Source organism: Phascolarctos cinereus, unplaced genomic scaffold (assembly GCF_003287225.1).
Source record: "Phascolarctos cinereus isolate Bilbo 61053 unplaced genomic scaffold, phaCin_HiC Scaffold_2;HRSCAF=192, whole genome shotgun sequence".
NCBI classification, from domain to species: Eukaryota; Metazoa; Chordata; class Mammalia; order Diprotodontia; family Phascolarctidae; genus Phascolarctos; species Phascolarctos cinereus.
The window spans coordinates 260,897,320-260,920,281 of record NW_027555625.1 but is presented as its reverse complement, the minus strand read 5'-3'; the positions used below and the strand labels follow the sequence as shown (position 1 = coordinate 260,920,281).

Sequence of the window (22,962 nt, the reverse complement as noted above, 5' to 3'; positions counted from 1 at the left end):
ATTTCCCGTACTAAGCTCTGTCTTCAACTGACTATATATTTTATACTCTTACTATCTCTTCCATGTCTACCAAACCATATTCGAAGTTCAGTTTTCTTAAGTTTCCTTCTAACTCTGACATCCTATGATCTGAATCCTTTCCAGTTATGCCATTCTATGCCTGTGCATCTCCTGCTCTATTTCCACTCTATAGGAGAGAACTTTTTTGGCTTAAGAGTCTATTTTTTCTTAATATTTCCCAACCAGGTGTTAATTTTGATGAGCAACAATGGGAAAGTTTCGATATTCCCCCTGGGGCTTCTTGGTATCTTTTGTGTGGTCTGTTAGGAGGTGCCATCATATTGTCAAGTAGTATTTGGCAGGGACCTTTGAAGGAAAAAGAAAACAAAATATGACTGAAATTTTACACCCCCCATCCCTCCCCCCCCTTGGAGGGGGGAAGGAGAGGAGGGACTCAGAATAATATTTACAATTGTAAGGGACCTTAGAGACCCTCTAGTACTCATTTTTACAGAGGAAGAAACTGAGGCCTAAAGTGGCAAAGACACTTGCTGGAATCTATAGAGCAGCCTTTTTTTTTCCCTTTTCTTTTCTTTTCTTTTTTCTTTTTTTTGTTGGGAGGGGAATTGATCCACAGAACAACCCAAAGCAGTGATACCATTATGCCCTTCTTAGACCCAGGGGTAAACTTGTCAGTTTCCACGTGAGTTAGAAATCTGCCTTAGCTAGCAGCTCTAATCTGGCCCTCTAAGGAGGGGGCCAGGGCGGGGGTTAAATCAAACCCCAAACAATCACAACCCCCCTTGCCGTAGCCGAGCGCCCGCCGCCAGCCGGGGAACCTGGGCAGGGCGTCTTCATTCAAGCGCTCAGGGCTCTGGGCTGGGCGCTGCTTCCCGGCGCCGGCCGTCATAGTCCCCCTCCTTGGGTTCCCCTTTGCACTGCAGCTCCAGTAGTTGGGAGTAGAGACACACACAGAGACACAAGTAGTTTACATTGTTGGGTGACTTTTGCAACAACTCCCCCTGCCTTGGCCTTAACACACCGTCACTGGATTTTCTATCTTCCTTGTCTTTACTATTACTATTACTGCTTTATTTTTTTTTAAGAATAAAGAGCCAGGAGCCCTCGCTGCGAGGCTCCCCAAACCCCACTCCTCTTTTATTTTCGCTTTGTTGATTTCTGTTTTCTCCACCGACCTCTGGCATGAGTTAGCCACCAGATATGGACACCAAACATTTCCTGCCGCTGGGTGAGTTGCTTGGGTTCTTGCTGCATTTTTGAAAACGTAGGGGAATTGCCGGGCTGAGAGCAAGACGAAAGGTGGGGGTGGGAGGTTTGGGGTTTTTTCTTTTGAAGGGGGGGCGGTGGGGAATGGAACGGGAGAAAGAGACCTGGGGGGAGACTAACTACAGCTCAAACTGGGGAGGGTACGCGGGGGAGACGCAAAATGAGTGCCCGGACTTCCGAGTGGCTGAGGGGGATCGGGCGAGCGGGAGCTGGGGGAAGAGGACTGGAGGCAGCCGGGTAATCGGGGGGCCGCGGGGCGCCCCCCGCGGGGGCACTGGCGTGCGTGGCTCGGCTGCGCCGCGGTGGAGGTGGTGGCGGCGGCGGCGGCCCGGGGTGGGGAAGGAGCTAGTCTCCACGTCTCCGCCGTCTCCTGGGCTGTGCAAACGGACCAGAGTGGGCGCTTGTGCCCTTTTGGGGCGCGTGTGCGGGACTGGTAGTCCGGGGTGCCCCGAGTCCGCGGGCCCAGGGGATTCTTCTGTGTTTTTTTGGCCGGGGGGCACGGGTTCGTGGCAGCCTCCACCGGTGGTATGCAGACAGTACCCCGGAGAAGGGATGCGAGTTGCGGAGGTTTGCTAAACGCAGACAGCCCCCTCCCCCAATCATAGACGAATTCCCCCAATCAGGCAGCCCCCCGACCGAAGTGGGGAAATTAGGGGTGCATGCGGAGAGGGGAGAAGAAAGAGAAAAGTAATTGGAACTGAGAACCTCCTGGGAGCCCCAGTGCGCAAATTCCACGGGCTCCGGTGTCCTGGGGTCCCCCTACCCTATACACACAGGCAAACTTTGTCGTTAAGGCTGGCCTTGACTTGAAGCAAAGGTTTATGGTGTTATAAAGGAGCTCTTTTGAGTTGTAAAAAGAGGACCGAGAGTCGTCAAGGTTGGTGGGTGCCAGCTCCCCACTCTTTGCCCGGCCTCCTCCCCGGGGCCTGGTAGAAAGGTGGGCTTCGCCGGGTAAAAGTGTCTGCTTTCCCTTGAGGTTAATTTCATGCTAGTTTGGGGTTAGAGGCGGTAGTGAGGAGATAGGACTCAGAAGTTGCAGGTTGAATGGACTTGGTTGTAATTCCTCCCCCCCTCATCAAATGCTAAATTTGGTTTGACTCTAACCTTACCTCCCGCCACCCTTCCCTACACCCCCCCCCAAATCTGCCTTTTCTCTTTCTCCGCGTTTCCCTCCTCTCGAACGGCAGTCTTTTGTAGTGAGCAGTCTGGCAGAGATGAATGGGCCTGCCTGGGGTAAAGGTGATGCATGGATACATTTACGATCAAGTATTGCTTTCCAAAGGTGAGGGATTCCCGGAGAAACCCGCCCCGGCCAGGCCTGGGGAAAGGCTAACTTGCCCTTGCGTGCCTAGAGCCCGAGCTGCTCCCAGGGTTGAGACTGGGAGCCAGGCGGGGAAACCTTCCTCCTCTCCCAGGGGTTAGGTTGAAGTGTGCCTGTGCCTCCCGGCTCCTCGACAGTCAGTGGCACAGGACTGTTAAAATAACATGGAGGACTAACTTATATCAACAAAAGCCAGGAAATTCAGAGCCAGAGCTTCTGCCTAAACCACAATCCACTTCTCTCGCCTTCTAGCTTGCCTTCTTGTCTGCCTGCTTGCTAGTGAGGCTGCTCCCGTTGGCGGGTACCTAGGAACCAGCGAGTCATTGACGCGAGTTCTCTACACTCCCGGCTTCAGTTCATTGCATCAGACCTCCCTCTCCTCTCCCCAACCCTTTCAAGGGAAAACAACAACAACAACAATAGAACATATCAGAAAACAACCCTGTCTGTTGTGGTTTTAATGAATGGAAATATAAAAGCAAAACTTCAGTGAGGGTGAAATGAAAAACAAACCTACCCCCAAGAAATAGGGAAGGGTGGTGGTATATGCATAGGATCTTGTATGTACCTACTTAGTGGATGGGACAATTTGGACTAGCCTATGTGGCGGACCACAGGAGCAAGAAATCCAGGGAGAACTGTGTTGACTGGCTACTGATCTGGCATAAAACTGATTGGAACTGACTATGGATGGTAGTGTATGTGAACAGGTTTTTATGGCCAAACTGAGGGGAGGGGGCAGTAAACTAAACCCACCTAATATTCCTCTCTGGAGGTATCATTCCTCAGGATCCTGACTGTCTCTTGAGCCTTGGGTTAACTCCATTTCTTCACTGAATGTTGGTCTGGAGTGGGGGGGGGAGGTGTGGGTGTAGGGGACGGGTTTTGGGGCTGAGAAAACATTGAGGGAAGATAACTATAGCCAGGCTTACAGGAAAAAATTTCTGCCTGAAGTTAATTAAAAGTTAATTAAAACAGTTGATTGATAATGAAGATCCGGGATCTTCTCCCCTGGTGAAAAATGGGGACAATTTATTGATGATATAATAACATGAAGTACCCTCCTGTCTCCCCCAGTGTGGAATGTTTTACATTGTTGGGGGCAGGTGTGGGAGAGAAGCCATGTACTTTTTGGGGAGGTGATGTAAATGACCATCTCTGTACCATGAGAAATTATTCACATTTAAGGCACAGGTGACTAGGAGAGGTGAGGTGGGGTAAAGTTAGGAACAGGCCTACTAGCAGTTCTTTGCTGTTTTTGAGGTGGTGAGCCTAGAACTGAACACCTTAGCTTAGGGCTTTCTTTGGAGAGAAGAGATGGATTTGTAGTTGTGGCTTAATTTTTCCCATTTAAAAAAAGTGGCAAGACCTGGTGAGTGATATGATGTTTCCCCAAATCCTTGGGTAAAGAGGCTGTGTGTAACTATGATAAACAGAAAATGTACATTGATTCCTCCCCAAATAGTATCATAGAATCTTAGAACCAGAAGGGCCTTATGGGTCACCTAGGCCACCTCCTTTCTTATCCTGTCCATGAATCCCTTTGCAGGACCTAGCAGGGAAGGGGTCATCCAGTCTTTGCTTGCATATGACCATGATGGAGAGAGTTCACCACCTTCCAATAAAACCTGGTCAGTTTTCTGAAGGCTCTGTTTATTACAATGTTCTTCCTTAAAATGAACTGAAATTTGCCTCCAAGTCGCTCCTCCACATCACATCCAGTTGTGTTCTCTAGAGCTACGTGTATAAAACATGTAGCTCCCTCTTTCGTGTTCATATATATGCAATATTGTCTCTCTCACTCCTGGAAAATAGGATCTGTGGGTTTAAGTATATATGATGTCTGTCTCTTTCTCTCAAAAGACTAGAGTCTGGGCAGGTTTCTTTTGATGTCTGTCCCTTTCTCTCAAAAGACCAGAGACTGGGCAGGTTTCTTCTCTGTTAGAACATCTCTCCCCTATCCAGGTGTACCCTGGTTTATGTTAATTGCCTTTCTCCTGCCCCGCTTGGGGCTGGAAAGGGGTGATTGTGCAGGTGGCTAGTGATAGAAAGAAGTGCTTAGCATCCCTGGCTTCTCTGGGAAGAATGGACTCTGGCTAGACCTTATTTTTTCACCATTATAGCCTTGTATATATACAGAGCAGTAGGATTCTCTCAGAAGGATTGCATCTGTGAAAAGAATGCACTGCCTCTTTCCCTGGTTTTCAGTGGTCTCTATGCCTCTGTTTATTTGGTTTTGCTCTCCTCTGGCCTGTCTTCCCTTCTCCCTTCAGCCCCTTTCTTTCTCTGTCTGCCCTGCCTCTTCCACACCTCTAGCCTCCACTAGATAGCTTTATTATCTTTTGCTGTGTTGAGCTAGGACAGGTGTTCTTCTTTCAGAGAAGGCGGGAGGAGGATTAGAACTTGACAACTGAATTGTTCCCTTGCTGGAAGAGATCTGTGAAGGGCGGCTTAGGCCATGACAGTTCTTTTTGCCATGAGCTGCCAGTTCAAGGTCAGCCTCTTCAAGAGGGTTTGTCACTGGAACAGGAGATCTTGTTGAATGATCATAGAATGTCTGAGCTGAAAGGGACCTCCTAATCCAACCCCATCATTTTTACGGATAAGAAACTGAGGCCCAGTGATGGAACCTGAGGTCACATAACAATTGAGTCACAGAGATCTAGTCTAATTTTTTTTTTATTCCTCTCTCTGAAGGATTGTAGTATCATAGGTCAGGAGCTGGAAAGGACCTCAGGGGTCCATCTGGTCAGCTTCCTCATTTTATGGGTGAGGAAGCTGAGAGACAAAGAGATGACTTGTCCAAGGTCATACAGGCTCATTATTAATTATTTTCACAACTCTGTACCAGAAGAGAGAATGATAGGGAAATGCTGTTAAATTTAAGAATGTTAGAATCCTGGGTTATTTGCCTGGCTCTGGTTGATAAGCTCTGTGACCTTGGGTAAGTCACATCTCTCTTAGTCTCAGTTTCTTCTTCCATAAAATGAAGTGATTGGATTAGATGAGAGGTTCCAAACTTTTTAGGTCATTTGACCTTACCCTTCTCCCCTAATCAGCAAAAGAATGGAAGTAAATTCTAGAGTTTGCCATACACAAGCACATAATAAATAGATTAATTTTAGTAGGATAATAGTTTTAAAATTAATTTTTACTTGATAACATAATTTTATTGCTCAGTTTACTAACTATTCCCTATATACCCAAGACAGGCATCTCTTATCCAATATTGGGAGAATGCCCTGGACTTTATGTTCTATTTATTCACATTTCTAGCCCTGACGTCATGTATGCCTGAGTATATGCCTCAAGCCATGAAGAGCAGTCAGAAGTATTTGGGGGTGTTTGTGCCCAGGACCCAAGGCTCCCCTCTGGGAAACCGTGCTAATAGGTGGGGGGTGTTGAAGTTCTTCCAGGGAGCTGCTTTCTTTGCTTGAGGGGTCCCCTTGAGACCCAGAGAAGAAGCAAATGAAAGAGATGCACAGCCTTAGAAAAGGCTTGGGGAATTTTGAAGCTCTTACAAGAAAAGTCATTTCACAGCGTTTAGGAAGGGAAGTGGGGAGCCTTCTGGAGCTGTGTGGAGATCACTTACTGGGTTCATCCTCCCCATTACTAACGCAACTTCATTTTGACCTTTGGCACCGCCTTTAACCCTGACTTGGGACTCTGGCTGTGGCCAGTGTTCTCCAGTGGAGTGGGAGATGGGGATCAGCCAGTTTAGAGCAAGTTCATTATGAGCAGACCCCTGGAGGAGAACAGGAGACTTAGACTACTGTTTCATTCTTTCTAAGCCGGGGCCAAGCTCTGAATTCCTGGTGGCGTGGAAGGTACATTTAAACTGCTACTTCCCTAAACCCTTTTGTCAACAAAGGCTAATCCCTTCGGGGTGAGTGTCTGAGGGCTGGGGTTGTGACCAGTTATTGGTCCAGGGCCAGAGGCTGTGGGGAAGCCCCACCCTTCAACTTCTCACCCTTCCTTCCCCACCCCTAAAGAGAGTCACTCAGAGTGGTTGAACTTTTGATTTGATTTGTGAATCAGCTGTGTGACCCTGAGCTAATCACTTCCTCTCTCTGGTCCTCAATTTCCCCTTCTGTAATCCAAATCAACCCAGGAGTTTATTAAGCACCTTCTGTATATAAGGCCCTATGTTCAGGAATTCAAAAATTTTTAAAAAAAGGCACAGCACCTGCCTTTCAGATGCTGAAAGTCTAGGGGTGGGTGAGTGCGCTACTGGTAGAGAAACATGGGACCAAGGAGGCTAGTAATCTAGGACAATTTGAAGAAGAGGAGAATGCTTTGGGGGGAGGGGGAGAGACATGAGTCAGAGAAGGCTTCCTGGAAGAAATGGCACCTGAATTGAGCCCTGAAGGATTTTTGGCAGGTGGGGGGATAAGCAGATTGGACCAGGGGTGGGGAACCTGCGGCCTCAAGGCCACATGTAGCCTTCTAGGTCTTTGGGTGCAGCCTTTTGACTAAATCCAAATTTTACCGAACAAATCTTTTATTAAGGGATTTTGTTCTGTGAAGTTTGGAGGCAAAGGGCCGCTTTTGAGGACCTAGAGGGCCACAGGTTCCCCACCCCCCTGGAAGATGTTCTCAAAAGCCCTTGGAGCCAAGACATTCTAAGATTGTACCTGAAGTTACTACAGTCCTAAACTGGGACTGGCTTGAGAATAAGGAGCGCTTGTAGGTGAGTGTTGACCATGCCTTTTCATCAGCATTCTCCTGTAAACTGCTGTTATAAAGGCTGAGCTTAGAAATGGAAATGCTTGCTGGATCGGATTTATGAATTGGGGAAAAAATGTATTTGCTCTTGTGTGGTAGAAGTGGGGAGTGGTTTTAGTGGGTTTTTATATTTAACCATTTAAGGAAAAGCGTTCACGTGGCCCTCTCTTTCCCCACCTTCTGCCCAACACAATATCAGAGTAGTAGCAGCAGAAATAATGAGAATGCATGTTGGCACAGGGTCAGCTTTGGGAGCTTGAAATCTGACCGGGGGTTTGATGATGTCATAGCTCCAGAGACCCAAATTAAAGCAAGTTCTAAAGCCTCCCAAAATAGCAGAGTCATGGTACTCTTTGAAGACAGGCCTTGTAGCCGAAGCTGGGGCCTGGGCACTATTTGTGACTTAGGAAATTTGTTTTGGTAAATACTGAGGGACCCAGCTTTTTGATCTGCAGGAGTGTTATAGTTGGGGGGTGGCGTGTTACAAAATCAGCCCCGAAAGAGGACAAGGCTGAGAAGCTGCATTTGTGTTTCCTTGTCTAACCATGGACTTGCTAAGGCTAGTGGTGACCTTGTGTATGGAAAGAAGGTGGACTCCTCTGAGTAAGGCTCCCAACCCCATACTTGCTGGAACCTGTGATCAGGACTCCTAACCCTTACCCAGGAAAGTTGAAATGGAATTCTGTTATTCAGGGCTTCTCTCATTGTTTGTACAAAAAATCCTGCTATCCTGGCAAGTCAGCCTTTAGGAGACACAAGCTGGAACTAGCAGGAAATGTTGTTGAACAGAAACAAAGAATAAAAGGGGAGGAGGGGTCCCAAGCTTTCCTATTTACAAGGTCTCTACAAGTTAATTTCTGAAGGGAACCCTCTCTGTAACTCCTCTGCCCTCCTCCACCCCTTTCTTGGTTCTTTAGGAAAAAGTAGCATCAATCTCTTGTCGTATCTGTGAATGTATAGTACTTTGTATTTTTATATAGCATGTACGTTAAATAGCACTTTATATAAAGGAATATATCAGAGCTTCACAGTTGTCCTTTGGGTTAGGCCTGGTGGAGATTGTAATCCCTACTTGGCAGAGGGGGAAACTGAGGCATAGAAAAGAAAAGATGGAATTCCATATGGTGGTTAGGTGGTATATCAAGTAGAGCTCTGGGCCTGGAGTCAGAAGACATGACTTCAAATCCAGCCTCAGACATTTCCTAGCTGTGTAACCCTGGACAAATCATTTAACCTCTGCCCACCTCAGTTTCCCCACTGTCAGATGAGGAGGATAATAGCACCTACCTGCCAAGGTTATTGGGAGGGTCAAATGATAAAATATTTGTTAAAAAAAAAAAAGATGCTTAGCACAGTGCCTGGCACATAGTAGGCACTTAATAAATGCTTTTTCCTTTTCTTACCTCCCCTCCCCCTTAGTTACAGAATGGATTAATGATTCCATGTGTTATGGATTTTTTTTTTTTGAGGCAGTCGGGGTTGAGTGACTTGCCGAGGGTCCCACAGCTAGTGAGTGTCTTGTGAATGAGGCCTAATTTGAACTCAGGTCCTCCTGACTCCTGGGCCGGTGCTCTATCCACTGTGCCACCTACCTACCCCCTGTGTTGTAGATTTTTAAAACTCTGTATGGACCATCTGTGACTTCCTTGGATTGTAGATAGCAGGCCAATAGCCATTTCTGGTGTGAAGCCATGCCTCTTGAAGGTTACGGATTCCTCCCTTGGCCCCCCCATCTTTGTCATCTAATGACAACATTGTCTTACATTTTCAGACTGTTTTTCTGTTTGTGCTGATTGAAATCCTACCCATCCTTTAGGGCTAAGATGAATTACACCTCCTCCAGGAAGCTTTTATTGCCTATACCACCCAGATTTGCATTTTATAAGGCAAGTATACTATCTTGTACTCCATTACTTTATCCCCCTCTATGTCTTAGTAGACATCTAATCTGACTGTGGCCAAAAACCATTCATCTTCTGCTTGGGAACCAACCCTCTTGGTGATAGACCTCTCAAGATGTAGCCAAGTTGGTTTTTGTATAACACAAAGTCCATCAATAGGGCTGTACTCTGAACATCTCTAGCCTGGTGAGACCTGACAGAGGTTGGGCAATGTTGACATTATTGGCATAGCCTAGGAGAGTCCAGTGCCACCTCCACCAGAGGTGAAGTTTTACAGAAATGCTTTAATGGAAGCTAATGTCTTCTGTGTCCTTCATGGACAAGACTGGATGCTTCTTGAAGGCAGGAATCCAGGCTTCTGCTTTTAAAAATATCCCAACCATGCTTGGCATTACAGATACTTAATAAATATGTATTGAATCAAGTTGACTGGTGACCTCATTTGTCTTAATTGTAGCTCAAAATGATTCCTAGTTGAAATTCCTCTCCCTGGACTGATCTTCCCCCACCACCCTTCTCTCCAGGTGTCTTCTCAGCATGATGTGCTTTACTTTCTCTCACTCTAAAAGTATTTAATGAACACCCACCAGTTCATTCATTCAAAAAATATTTATTGAACAGCTGCCATAGACAGGATATCTTGCTAGCAGTCAGAGGGAACCGTGGTAGAAAGCCCTTGGTCTCTTCCCTTTTGGGAGCTCAGAGTCTTGTATGGAGACAAGATAGGCATACAATTATGCTACAAAGTAGACTATGAAAAGTCAGTGAGGACAGTATATCCTCCAGAGAGGGGTCAGAGAAGGCTGTCTGGAGGAGGCAGCGTCTGTGTTAGGACTAGAAAGATAGGCTTTAATGGACTGGTGGTTCTAAGGGCTAGAGGAAGGGGCATTTCAGGTAGAGGGAGCAGTGATCGTAGGCAGAGAGGGAGGAAAACATTGGATTTATTTTGGGGAAGAGCAGATAGAATTTGGCTTGTCAGTCAGTTAATAAGCATTTATTTGGCATATACTGAGTGCCAGGCCTTGTGTGAAGAGAAGGGCTTAAGCCAAACTAATGGAAGACCTTGAATTGGGTTAATGATGGAGAACTGCGGAATTTTTCAGAACAAGGAGGTGGGATGGTATTATATTAGGCAACTGTAGTGTAGGGCAGCTAGCTGGTACAGTGGATAGAATGCTGGATCTCATTTTCCTGAGTGTAAATCTGGCCTCAAATACTTACTAGCTGTGTGACCCTGAGCAAGTCACTTAACTCTGCCTCAGTTTCCTTAACTGTAAAATGAACCAGAAAAGGAAATGGCAAGCCACTCTAGTATCTTTGCCAAGAAAACCCCAAATGGGGTCACAAAAGGTCAGACATGACTGAAAATGACTGAACAACAAAGTAATGCAGGGGAAAGATCTAGCTCTGCCTAGATGGCAAAGTGGATAAAGTGATGGTCCTAAAGTTAGAAAACTTGAGTTCAAATCCAGCCTCAAGACACTTTATCACTGTGTGACCCTGGGTAACTCACTTCGCCTCTTCCTGCTTCAGTTTCCTCAACTCTCAAATAGGGATAATATCTGTCTCCCAAGGTTATTGTGAGGACAAAGTGAGATAGTTAAAAAAATGCTTAGTGCGCAGTGCCTGGCACATAGTAGGCACTATAAAAATGATTATTACCTTCCCTTACCCCACTTGTGTTACTTTGGGTAAGTCACTTCCCTTTTCCTCAACCTCAATTTCCTCCTTTGAAAAATAGGCATGACATTATTCCTATTACCTATCTCAGAGGGTTGTTGTGATAAAAGCATGTTATAAATCTTAAAATACTTTTGGAATGTGAATTATTATTAAGACAAGAGTTGTGTGCAGATAAGATTAATCTGACAGCCTGTGCAGAACGGATCTGAAGGGAAAAGCCTGGAGGCAGGAAGATGTGAAGATGCCCTTGTAACAGGTAAGGAAGAAATAAGAGGAGACGGTGGAGACTGAGTTTTACTCCGGTGGACAGAGAAGACAGTAACTGTTATGTATATAATAGAAGTGACTGAACACATTAAAAGTATTTGGGTTTAATGGAATACTGCTCTGTTTGTAAGAAGGGATGAAAGAGATGGTTTCAGAGAAACCTCTGGAAAGACTTGTGTGAACTGATGCAGAGTGAGGGGAGCAGAACCAGGAGAACATTTTAGACTATGATGTCAACACTGCAAAAGAAACCATACAGTTTTGAAAGACCTAAGAATTCTGTCCCAATTTTTCCACATCCTCTCCAACAGTTATCATTTTCTGTTTTTTGTTATATTAGCCAATCTGATTAACATGAGGTGGTACCTCAGAGTTGTTTTAATTTGTATTTCTCTAATCAAAAGTGATTGAGAGCACTTCTTCATATGCATATACCTTCGATTTCTTCATCTGAAAACTGGCTGTTCATATCTTTTGACCATTTATCAATTGGGGAATGGCTTGCATTCTCATAAATTTAACTCGGTTTTCTATATATTTGAGAAATGAGGCCTTTATCAGAGACATTTGCTATAAAGATTGTTTCCCAGCTTTTTGCTTTCCTTCTAATCTTGGCTGTGCTGGTTTTATTTGTACAAAACCTTTTAAGGCCTAAGAATTCTGATCAGTATAGTAATCAGTTGTGATTCCAGAGGACCAATGAAGAATACTACCCACTTGCTCCTGAGAGAGAGATGATAGACTTATAGGCAAAGTATGTTTTGGGACATGGCCGACATGATAATTTGTTTTGCTTAGCTATGGTTATCCAACATTAGGGTTTTGTTTTTCTCTCTTTTTTTTTGTTACTGGATTTGAGGGAGAAAAATATAGCATGATAATAGAAAAAATATAAAAATTAAAAAAGAAAAAAGGGCACAAGATTTGGAGTAAGAAGAACTGGGTTCAAATGCTGACTGAAATTAGCAAGCTGCTTTCCTTCTCATTGAGGCTCAATTTCCTCATCTCTAAGATGGAGCTTATAATTTGTACCACCTTTCTCATTTAATTGTAAAAAAAGGATGTTGTGTACTTTAAAGTATCATGTAAATGTTAGTAGTTATTTAGCATCATGGAAAGGAATGTAAATTAAATGTGTTCAGCATGGGGGAGTAGGGGAATAAGGCCCCCAGATCCTGCCTACCCTCTAGGCATTTTTATCCTTCTTTCCTTGAAACCTGGACCAGACCTGTCTTACAGAGGTGGTCTGTGGATGTAGCTGGCTTATTGGGCCAGCTGGCAATGTTTGCCTGTCAGGAGAAAGGGCTGACATGTCTTGGGAATCTGGCTTAAGGTAAAACCTTCAACTGAGCCCACATGCCAAGTAACAAGATAGAGCAGTGGGGATGCACTCCAAGGAGTGAATATAATGCTGTTGGTTAATGAGGGAGGTTACTTGTGTTTCCTTACATTTCTGGGCCTGTCCGGGGCAGGGTGAGTAATATAAGAAAGAGGTGGTAGGTAGAGGAGCTGCCCTGGTGGGAATGATCCCTTGTGTAGAATTGGGGGAAATGGTTTGGGGAGGATGGAAGGGAGATCTTTGTTCAAGGAGCTACAGGTTGATTGCCTTCCTCCCACCCCACCCTTAAGCCCTTTTCCTTTCCTTGACTTTATTATGATGATGATGATTTTTTTTTTAAACCACAGTCACCCTGAAGAAGCTGGAAGGGCCTGGTTGATAGATTTAGGTTCCGATTCTGCTTGGTTACTGATGTTTCCATGGGAACCCACCACAGACTTAGCCAGGAAACCTCAAGGAATCAGTGGGGCTTGTGGTAGTTGAGATTTCCTGCTAGAGGGTAACAGTTTCCCAATTCTGTATAGGTGGATCAGGGAGCTGGTCACTTGGGACCTGGGACCCTTTGGAGCATAGGCTAGTGGGTCTTCCTCTTTCTGGTGATATCCTGGGAAATGGGGGGAGGTGCGGATTCAGAGATAAAAGGTGCCCATAAAATGGTAATGGTGCTTGCATCTGGGTGCGACATTTTTCCTGGGCCTTTTTCTTGGCTGCTCTCAACTAAATAAATCAGTTGAGTTTCATGAACTCCGAATGGAAAGGGTGAAAGGGGAGACTCTGAAATTTCGGTCCTTGGCAAGGTAAAACCGCCCCTCAAAGGAGAGTGCTCTCTGTGGTCCCAGGGGCCCCATGATGTCAGGCAGGGTGGCCAGTAGGACTTCCTGGTGGCCGGTCTCCCTGGCCCCTCCTCCCTCTATGGGGCATTTACATTTTATTAGGTGTAGTTCACTCACTTTCTCTTGCTTGCCCCACCCCCCTTCAGGTCCCTGTCTTTGTAGTGCCCTGATGAGATAGATTTTTCTCTGAACTGAAACTCTGAAAGGGATTGAGGGGAAGTCAGGAGGGTTCTTCAGGACAACCCTGCCCCTCCAATACCACCCTCTGTCACTAAGGTCTTTCTGGTCCTCTGGCACATGGTAGCTGTTAGTGGACTCTAACACTAGTAACCGTGTGACCCTGGCTGAATTAAAGAGCTAGAAGAGATCTTGGAGAACTTTTAATCCCACACCCTTTTTTACAGGTTGGAAAACTGAGACCCAGGAAAATGACTGACCCTAAGGCCACCGAGTAGCAGAGCTGGCATTTATTAAACTTTCTTAGCCTTAATCTTCCTTATCTTTAAGATAGAATAATAATTTTGTTATCTTAGAGTTGTTGAGGGAGAGTTTTTATGTAAATGGTCCATAATTCAGATGCTGTTTTAGATTCATGAAGGACAGAATCTTATTTTTATAGAGTACTTCATGTGCCTTTCTTGCTTGGATGCTCTAAACTGCCAATGATATATTTCTCACCTACCCTTTCAGTCTTCATATTAGCTCCATGAAGTGGACTGGGGTGGGTATAGTAACCATCATTTAACTGTTATGGAAACTGAGGCAAAGTGAGTTTTATTTGTTCTGCTTAACCCTTTGTGCCACATAGCCCTAAGTCTGAGTCTCGTTAAGCTGGTTAGACACAATGACCATTCACTCTGGGTTTTCTAGAATAGTTCTAGATTTCAAGAAAAAATACACTTTGTTAAAGGACTGCCCTTCAGACCATGGGCTCTGATTTTTGTTTCAGAAAATATATTCACCCTACTGTTAGAAAGTTGGCTGTGGTTAGGATAGGGGTTCTCAACACAGCAGAGGGAGCCTGGTGCTGCATTGAAATGATGCCAGACTCAGGAAGGGGGTGAAATTGGGAGCAGTGGTGCACCCCTCCCTCCCAAACTGTGCAGCAACAAGAATTTAGCCCTCTCTTCTTGTCTTGCAAGTGTAGCTTTCTTATTGTTTTGGAAAACCTAGAGCCTTCTCTGCAGGCCCTGGGCCCTTAAGTGATCCCCTTGTAGGTAAGTGAGCAAGAGGGAGAGGCCTAGCTCTCTCCACATCCCCTTAAGAGAAATCTGGGGAGGAAAATTCTGCAGAATGAGAAGGCTGGCTTGCAAGGCTGGGAGGGAGGATGAGTGAAGAGGAGGGTGGGGAGAAGGAACGGGGCTGCTTTTGCACACACCCCAGTCCTGTGTGAGATATTCAACTCACAGACAGTGAAATTGCACCCTAGAGTTACGAACCAATTGTCTAGCTCAGCAGCTGAATGAGCATGAAATGGTCCAGAAAGTAGCTAAATAAAATTGGCTAAGGCAGATGCATGAAAATAATGGGATATATATGTATGTATATATATATTTATATATGTACGTGTCTGTGTTCATGTACTAGATAGACTTATCTCTCTGTAGTATGGCATAGTCAGACTCAGAATACACAGTTTTAGAATATGTATTATTCATTCTGTGTGTGTGATTGTGTATATGTGTAATGGATATGACTGATCTGGGAATTGTTTTTCTAGGTCTGCTGAAAGGCTAGGTGGTTGAGTTGCCTGTATTCATGGTTCCTTGTATTGCACCCCCCTCCCTATTCCTAGCCCGCACACCTTTGCAGTAAAAGTTCACCCAATACAGAGTCGACGAGCTCTCTTTCCTTGTTTTATTTCTTCTCCTGCCTTTTCCTCTTTCCTGATTTGAGAGCTCTACCTGTGTTCCCCCCCACCCATTGTCACATGTGGGCCCCATGTCCCGTGTTGGGGTTGGTGATAGGAGGACAGGCCTGCTCCCATCTCGATTTGGAAGTGTATGGATTTGTGTGAAAAAGAATGCAATCCAGAGGCCACTAGTGGGGAGTGCGAAGCCCTCAGGAGCTGCCAGTTTGGCATTTGTATCCAGTTGGTGCTTACTTAGTGCCCTGTGAGATACAGTGAAGTAGGAAGTTTCATATTCTAAAAGGAGGGAACAAGAGTGGCCCACAGAAAATGAAGAAACAAAATAAGGCACCAAGATTTGCTAAATTTCTGTGCTGTTGTAGCTCAGAGAAAGGAGAGATGGGGTGGATTTCCGTAGTGGAAAATGATGGGAATGTGGACATCAGCAGTGATAAGAGAAAGATTATTTTCGTTAAATCATCATATTGGATAGCTTTTTTTTTTCTGGTAACATTCTAGGTGGCTAGATGTCAAGCAGGAGCTAGGACTTTGAGGTCTGCTACAAGGATGGGACGTGTACCTCTTCAGAGCCTAACCAAATGCTTTCTCAGTGGCCCCTTGCTTTCTGCTTTTTTCATCTTCATCTACTATAGTCCTTCCTTCTTCCCTCTCTTCCTTATGAAGGGCTGATGTGACCTCTTGGAGGCCTGCCCTGCATCTAGTTTTATTAGCTTTGGTGAGAGAAAACTCTATTTAAAATCCATCTGTTTTCCTTTGAAACTTATTGAGAATTTTTAAAAAAAATAAAATCTTTAGAGCTCTAAGGAACCTTAGTAGATCAGCCCAACCCCCTTATTTTGTGGTGAGGAAACTTCTGTCCTTTGGTCAAGTGACTGGCCTAAGGCCATACAGTTGGTTAGGGGTAGCTCTAACAGCGTTGTGTAGTAGAGAGAATGCTTGCTAGATATGGAGTCAGTAAGACCTGGATTAAAATTTCACCTCTGACACTAGCTTGGGTGATCATGGATAAATCATTCAACCTCTCAGTGTCAGTTTCTCATCCTTAAAATGAGGGGGTTCAACTAGATGACCTTTTTTTTTTTTTTTGCTTAGGCAGTTGGGGGTGACTTGCCTAGGGTCACACAGCTAGTAAGTGTCATGTGTCCGAGACTGGATCTGAACTCAGGTCCTCCTGACTCCAAGGCCGGAGCTCTATCCACTGTGCCACCTACCTGCCCCTGGATGGCCTCTTAAGAGTGCTTCCAGCTCTAATTCTGTGAGGCTGACCCAGTGATTTAAGAACTACTGTGCTCCACTCAGCGTAGCACATCGAATATAGTAGACTTAATTAGTATTATTGAACTGACAGTATAAAGTCCTTGGTTCGAATTGTGATTCTCTTAGGAACTAGGTTTGTGACTTTTTGGCAAATCTCTTTTCTCTCCCTGGGTGTCTCAGTTTTTCCATTTGTAAAAGGAAGGGGTTGGCATAGATGATCTCTAGGGTTCCATCCAGCTCTAACATTCTATTATTGTATTTTACCGGGTTCTTTAACACTTTCCACTTTTCCTCCTTTATCTCTCCAACGAAATTCTGTTATGCTCACCTGCTACCTAATTAACACTCAGATAGGCTTCACACCTGCTGGGGGCTTGGTCTTTTAACCTGAACCCTGACTCTTCTGGGATGCCTAGATGATCCCATATGCCTCTTTAACACAACTGAGACTGACTGTGGGTTACTTGACAGAGGGTTGTGGTTTATTCCTTGGGGCGGGTGTTTCCCCTAGGACTAACATTCTAGGTTTACAGCCTTGGAGACCCTTTTGAGGGGAGTTAGATTGCATTTTGGAGATAAGGCCAGTTTTCCTCCAGGTCAATTTGATCTTAGCCTGGTTCCCAGGGAAGAGTTTCCAAACTCTGTGTTGTAATCTTGGAGGGGATTTTAGCTATGGTGGATAGAATGCTGGTCTAGAAAGGACAGATGGGCTTAAGGCAGAGATTTGCAGTCCAAGTTGATTATGACTTCAAAACCAAAACCACTTGAGTCATTAGCCATAGATAAAGATAGTATTGACCTTGAATAGTGATCTAGAACTCACTCTGCTGCCTTGGTTTATGGACCAAATGATAATAGCTAGTATTTGTATAGCTAGTATTTGTATAGCACTTGAAGGTTTACAAACACTTTTACATATATCATCTTATTTGAGCTTCAGAACAGCCCTATCAGGTTTGTGTTGTTATTATCATCCTTGTTTTTCCATCTGACAAATGAAGAGGGTTGGTCTAGATTCTAGAGGATCTTCCAAGGGCTTTTTCAACTCTGGAATCTTGTTCTCTTGGGACTCCAGCCATTCTGGAAGGATGTCCAACATCCAATATACCTGGTCTTGTCTGTCTAAGCAGGAGTTCTTGGGGTGAGAGGAGAGAGGCTAACGTTTAGGAAGAGGGCTTAGTAATTAGTGAATGGAAACCAAAGCTTCTTCTCTTTTTCTAGACCAGGGGTGGGGAACCTGAAGCCACATATGGCCTCTAGGCCCCACATTCTCCACTCTTGGTCTAGACTCTGCCGGGAAATGACAGATCTTTTCCCCCTCCTTTTTTATAGGGCAGTTTTGGAAGGAACTCATCTCCACTAACAGGGAGTCTGTCCCTAATCAGGCAGAAAAAAAGAGGCCCAGAAGTATGAAGGTGGAATTTCTTGGAATATCTTTGGGTCCTCCTCCAGGCTTTGGGAGACAGGACTTGTTGCTCTCACAGCCTGTGAGTGGCTGGATGGCTATGGTAGCTTCTTTGAAAGTCTTTTCTCTTTCAGCTGTCCCTCCCTCTGCTTGCCTGGGTTGCCCAGGGCTGACTTTCATGTTGGTCTGCATTCCAAAGCCATGTAAAATGCAGTTTCCAATTTCCTTCTCCACCGCCCCCCCCAAACCATTGTTGGGCCTGCCCCCCTTCAGATCCATAGAAAAAGATCTGGTAGATTTTTTTTTTTGTATCCCCCTCTAACCCACTCATAACACTCTTGCATGATTTTGGACTTTTTAAGAATGTTCTCAAGTCCTCCACTCCACTCCAAAATGCTCACTGGCTGACCACAGGGCTGTGGAATCTCAGGCTGGAAGTTGCATGCAAAAAATGGTCACTTATCAAGAAAGGACAGATATTTAGAAAATAAATCTGAAGAAAACTGAGCCTGGAGGTTCTTGGCTGTTGGCCAGAGGCCTCCTGATCACCCTTCTTAACACAACCCCCTCTTCCCCCAATTTGGATGCTTTTCTTCAGTTTCTCCTCTCTTGGGATACTGGAATCTCTTTCTTTTGGTGATGGTGGTGGTGGTGGGGGAGTGACTGTGGAACCAACTGCAGGAAGTGCATGGGAAGGGGCTGGGACATTTCCCAGCCCACTCCGTTTGAAAGTGGTTGGAAGAGTGAAGTGGGGGTTGGAGGGGCGGGACCGGCAATTGCCATGCATCCCTGTGGGTTTACTACAATCTGCTATAGACTGTGGAGGGGCAGGAGGGGCCTTGTCTTAACTGTCTTTGTAGCTCTCCTAGTGCCTCTCTGTGTATAGCAGGCGTTTAATAAATGCTGGGGGGAATGGATGGGTAAAATGAATAAGTTTATTTTTCTTCCTTTGTTCCCGTTTAAGGGAGGGGCCAACTCCCCTCCCTTCTTCCCCAGCACTTGAGTTTCATCATCATTGGATCAATGAGTCATAGGATTACAGGATTTAGGGCTCAAATTCACTACACTTGATTTCCACACCTAGGTTGGAGATAGTGGATGGAGAGAGAGCTGACCCTTGATATCTGTCCCTGGAGATTTGGATTCAAGTACTTCCTCTTATTCACCCTGTGCAAATCTCTGCACCTCTCAGTACTCTGGCAATGCTAACACTCAGGTTGCTGATATATGCATTGATGCAGTGGTGTTATGGATAGAGTTCCCTGTGCCAATGTATTTTGTACCTCCCTTAGGGTAGCCTCTGGGGATACAAAAAATCAATGGAGAAACAATCCTTACCTTCAAGAAGCATATATTTTCCGGGAAGGGACCTGAGAGGTTTTCTAATCCCAACCCACTTATTTTATAGATCAGGAAATTGAGGCCCAGAAAGGGGCAAGTAATTTACCTAAGGAAGATGAACATGATTTCTGTAGTGTTAGAAGCTGTAGGATAAGGAGGGAATCTTTGCCTTAGAAGGGTTTATAAGATGGAGTAGGGGTAGACAAGATACACACATGCAAAGATAGGATTGGAATAAGGATGTGGACCGGGCCTGTGATTTAAAAAACAGTAAAATCAGTGTCTAGTGAACAGTAAAGATGGCTGATCAGAGTTCAGAGGAGAGGGATCCCTGCGGGTTAGTCAGGTGTCTCAGAGAAGGTGTGGGATTTCCTGGATGCAGAGAGCCCAGATGGGGAGGACATTTCACCTAGTGGGAACTAGAGGAAGGCTCCAGACCCATTGAGGGAGGACTGGCTGGAGGTTGGAGTAGGAAAATCAGAGATAAGACTCTTAACTGCAGAAGGTAGGGACCAAATTATGGAGGGCATGGAGTACCAGGCCAAGGGAGTTTGGACTTTATTCAGTAAGTCATAGGGGAGCCATTGAAGCATTTTGAGTGGGGGAGGATGACATGAGAGGACTTTTATTACCACCGTTTTGCTGCCTCTATATGTGTTAACTTTCTATGACTGCCTCACCCTAAACCTAGTTCATCTGGTAATGTCTTGCTTCCCCTGAGTGATGACAATAAATGCCCAAATGCCCTATTGACATGGCCAACTCAACATGGGAATGCTTTAATAAAATGACACGGTGTGAAAAATGCCTTTTATATAACACCTTAATTATCCTTTTTAAATAAGCTGTATCGTTACATAAGGGGTGGTGTACAGTGAGCCATCCACGTCAGTCAGTAAGCATTTATTAAGCACCTACTATGTGCCAAGCACTTTGCTGAGGTGCCAAAGGTACAAAAAGAGGCAGAAGACCACTCCTGCTCTCAGGAAGTTCACAGACTAAAGGGGGAAGACAACTGGAAAACAACCTTGAACAAATGTCCTTAGATTCCCCAGTGAAGCAACAGCAGGTTTGCTTGTATGTCCAACTGGTCAGGGTCAAGGGTACAATCCAAATATTGGGTACTACCCTAGAGGCACCGGCCAGTTATTCCCTGAATGTATCCTGCCCCTGACTGCGTTTAGCCTCTCTTTGGTGTTGGGCATTGGGCCATTCAGTGGTTCCATTGTTTGTAAATTTATGGAGACCTCAGATAAACACTGCGGAGTTCAAAGGAGTGGACCTGTGAAGAGAATTCACTTGCCATTTGTAATGAGGTTACTTATTTAACAGGTTTCCTCTGTCAAACCACTGAGAAATTACTTGAAGACTTGGAAACCTGGGACATTTTGAACTGTAGTTGGGACTTAAGCGTCAGCATAATTGACCAATTTAACTTAAGTATCAACATTTGCCTGGGGCAGAGGTCAGCCAGCCTGAAAGTCGAGCTGGCCAAAGTCTGTTGCTTTGTGAAGGCTATTTATTTAGCACTTTAAGGGGGAGCGGCAGGCCAAGGTTTGGGAAGTGCCCCAAAGTCCATGTTCTCTTTACCTCTGTTTCCCGCCCCCCTCCCCTCCTTGTTCCAAGGGCTTTTAACTAAGTGCTGCTGATGGATGGATTCAAAAAGGCTGAAAATTTGATTATTACACCTATCGTTCAGTTATCCGAGCCTTCTCAACAGTTTTCCACTTCTAAGTCTGTTATTCTCTCTCCAGTCCAGCCTCCCCCATTCCGTCAGAGGAATCTTTCCAACACACTTCTGCGATCTATTCAGACACTTTTCTTGGCTCTCCATTGCCTGTCCAAGTTCTGTCTCCACATCCTGGGATTCAAGGTCCTTTAAGATTTAATTCCAACCTACCTGTTTAGCCTTCTGATACTCTGTAGCATTATCCCTCTCTGTCCTTCTGTTTATATCCTGCCCTCTCCCATTTCAAAGTCTTTGCTTTCACTGTTGGCCATGAATAGAATGAATATTTACCCGATTTACCCCTCCCCCCCTCTGTTGAAGGCCCTTCTGTAGAGGCCCAGCTCAGGTACCATCTCCCTCCTGAAACTTTGGTGATCTTCTTTCTCCTCTGGGAAGTGATAGTGATCTCTCCTGCCTCACATCTAGCACTTTGGCTGGACCTCTGCTTTGCTGTTATCTTCCTCCCTTTGGTGAGGGTTATTTGTTTAAGGCCTTTCCCCGCCTTCCCATTAGATTTATTCCTTGGGAGCTGGCTTTTGTTTCTAACTCAAGCATAAGGTGCTTAACAGGTGATTGTTGAATCTGAACTAGTGAGGGAAGCCAGGATTGGGTTAAACCCCAAAGGATGGGTAATCCCCAAACCATGAGTTTGGGCCGAGTATTGGGCTTGCTGGCTGTAGGTTTCTTAGGTTAGGGTTGCAGGCTCTGTTCCCTGGTGTGGGGGACCCCTTTAGTCGTGGATGAGAGATGTTCCTCAGATAACCGTATGGGCAGGTTACTCACTTTGCCCGTATCTCAGTGGAGAGATGACAATATCATCTGACATCATCCCCGGCTTTGAGGCCACTTTTAGTGGGGTTTTTGGAAACTTGGGGCAAGGCAATATACATTTTACCAACTCCTCCCTTCCCTGTTCCTCCCCCTACCCAAACCAAACCAAACTCCAGAGCCCAGTAGTGATGAAATAATTTTTTTAAAAAGTTTCTGATCATATTTTGAGTCCAGTGTTATCAGCCTATCCTGTGGCCAGACCAATGCTGGCAGGGTAGCATACAGACATACAGAAGAGAAATCGTCGTTTACTGAGCATTGTGGAAGAAGAACCTCTTACACATAGACATATTTCCCATATAACTTATTCTTTAATTGCCAGAACATTAAAAAAAATATGAATTTAGGTAGAGAGGAGGAAAAATTCATTTGGCAAAGCAAACAGTGACAGCATGATATGGTGAATGGTGTTTGACTTATAGCCAGGAAGACCTGTATTCAAATCTTGCCTTTGGCATTTATTAGCTGTGTGCCTGTGGGTCAAGTCATATGACCTCTTTGAGCTCATCTGTAAGATGAACTCTGGGGTACCTTGTACTTCTTGCTCTATTAAACTATAACGTAGCCAAAGGCAAAAAATTAGAACTAAGCACGAGGTGTGAGAAAGCAGAGAGACGGATTTGCCTGGTGTCTCTCCTATACACCATGCAGAGCTCATGGTCAGCATAACGTCAGTCCAAGTTCTAGGATATGCTTTATGGGTAACGTTAGAAACCATGGCCCTGCCTGTAATGTTTGTCCACAGTTGTAGGATATTGTCTCCCCATTAGCCCTTGAGCTCTTAAGAGCTGAGATCTGGTTTTGTCTTTCTTTGTATGCCCAGCACTTAGCACAATGCCTAGTATACAGGCACATTATAAATGTTTGTTGACTTGGCCCAGAGGGGAAATGACATTCCCAAGCATAGTAACAAAGCCAGGACTTGAGCCTACCTCTTGGGACTTCAAATCCACTGTTACTATTATAACACACATTTTCCTCAAAATACAGAATGCCAGAGCTAGATCTTAGCAATCACCTAACATTGTAATTTTAATAATAATAATAATTAATAATAATAATAATTGTAATAACTTCTGTATAGCTTTTTAAGGTTATTAGGTCATTTAAATCCGAGGGGCTGGACTAGGTGACCTCCAAGGCCCCTTCCGGCTCTATTCTATAATCCTATAA

The 22,962-nt window shown here is 45.0% G+C and overlaps 1 protein-coding gene across 1 annotated transcript in view; it reads left to right on the top strand.

Moving 5' to 3' along the window:
• Positions 1 to 964: 964 nt before the first annotated feature.
• Positions 965 to 22,962, top strand: part of RXRA (retinoid X receptor alpha) — a 288,589-nt gene continuing 266,591 nt past the window's right edge. Inside the window, exon 1 of the mRNA XM_020981921.2 lies at positions 965 to 1,249. Coding sequence (XP_020837580.1) covers positions 1,222 to 1,249 — 28 coding nt within the window. The 5' untranslated portion in view covers positions 965 to 1,221. The remainder of the gene's footprint in view (positions 1,250 to 22,962) is intronic.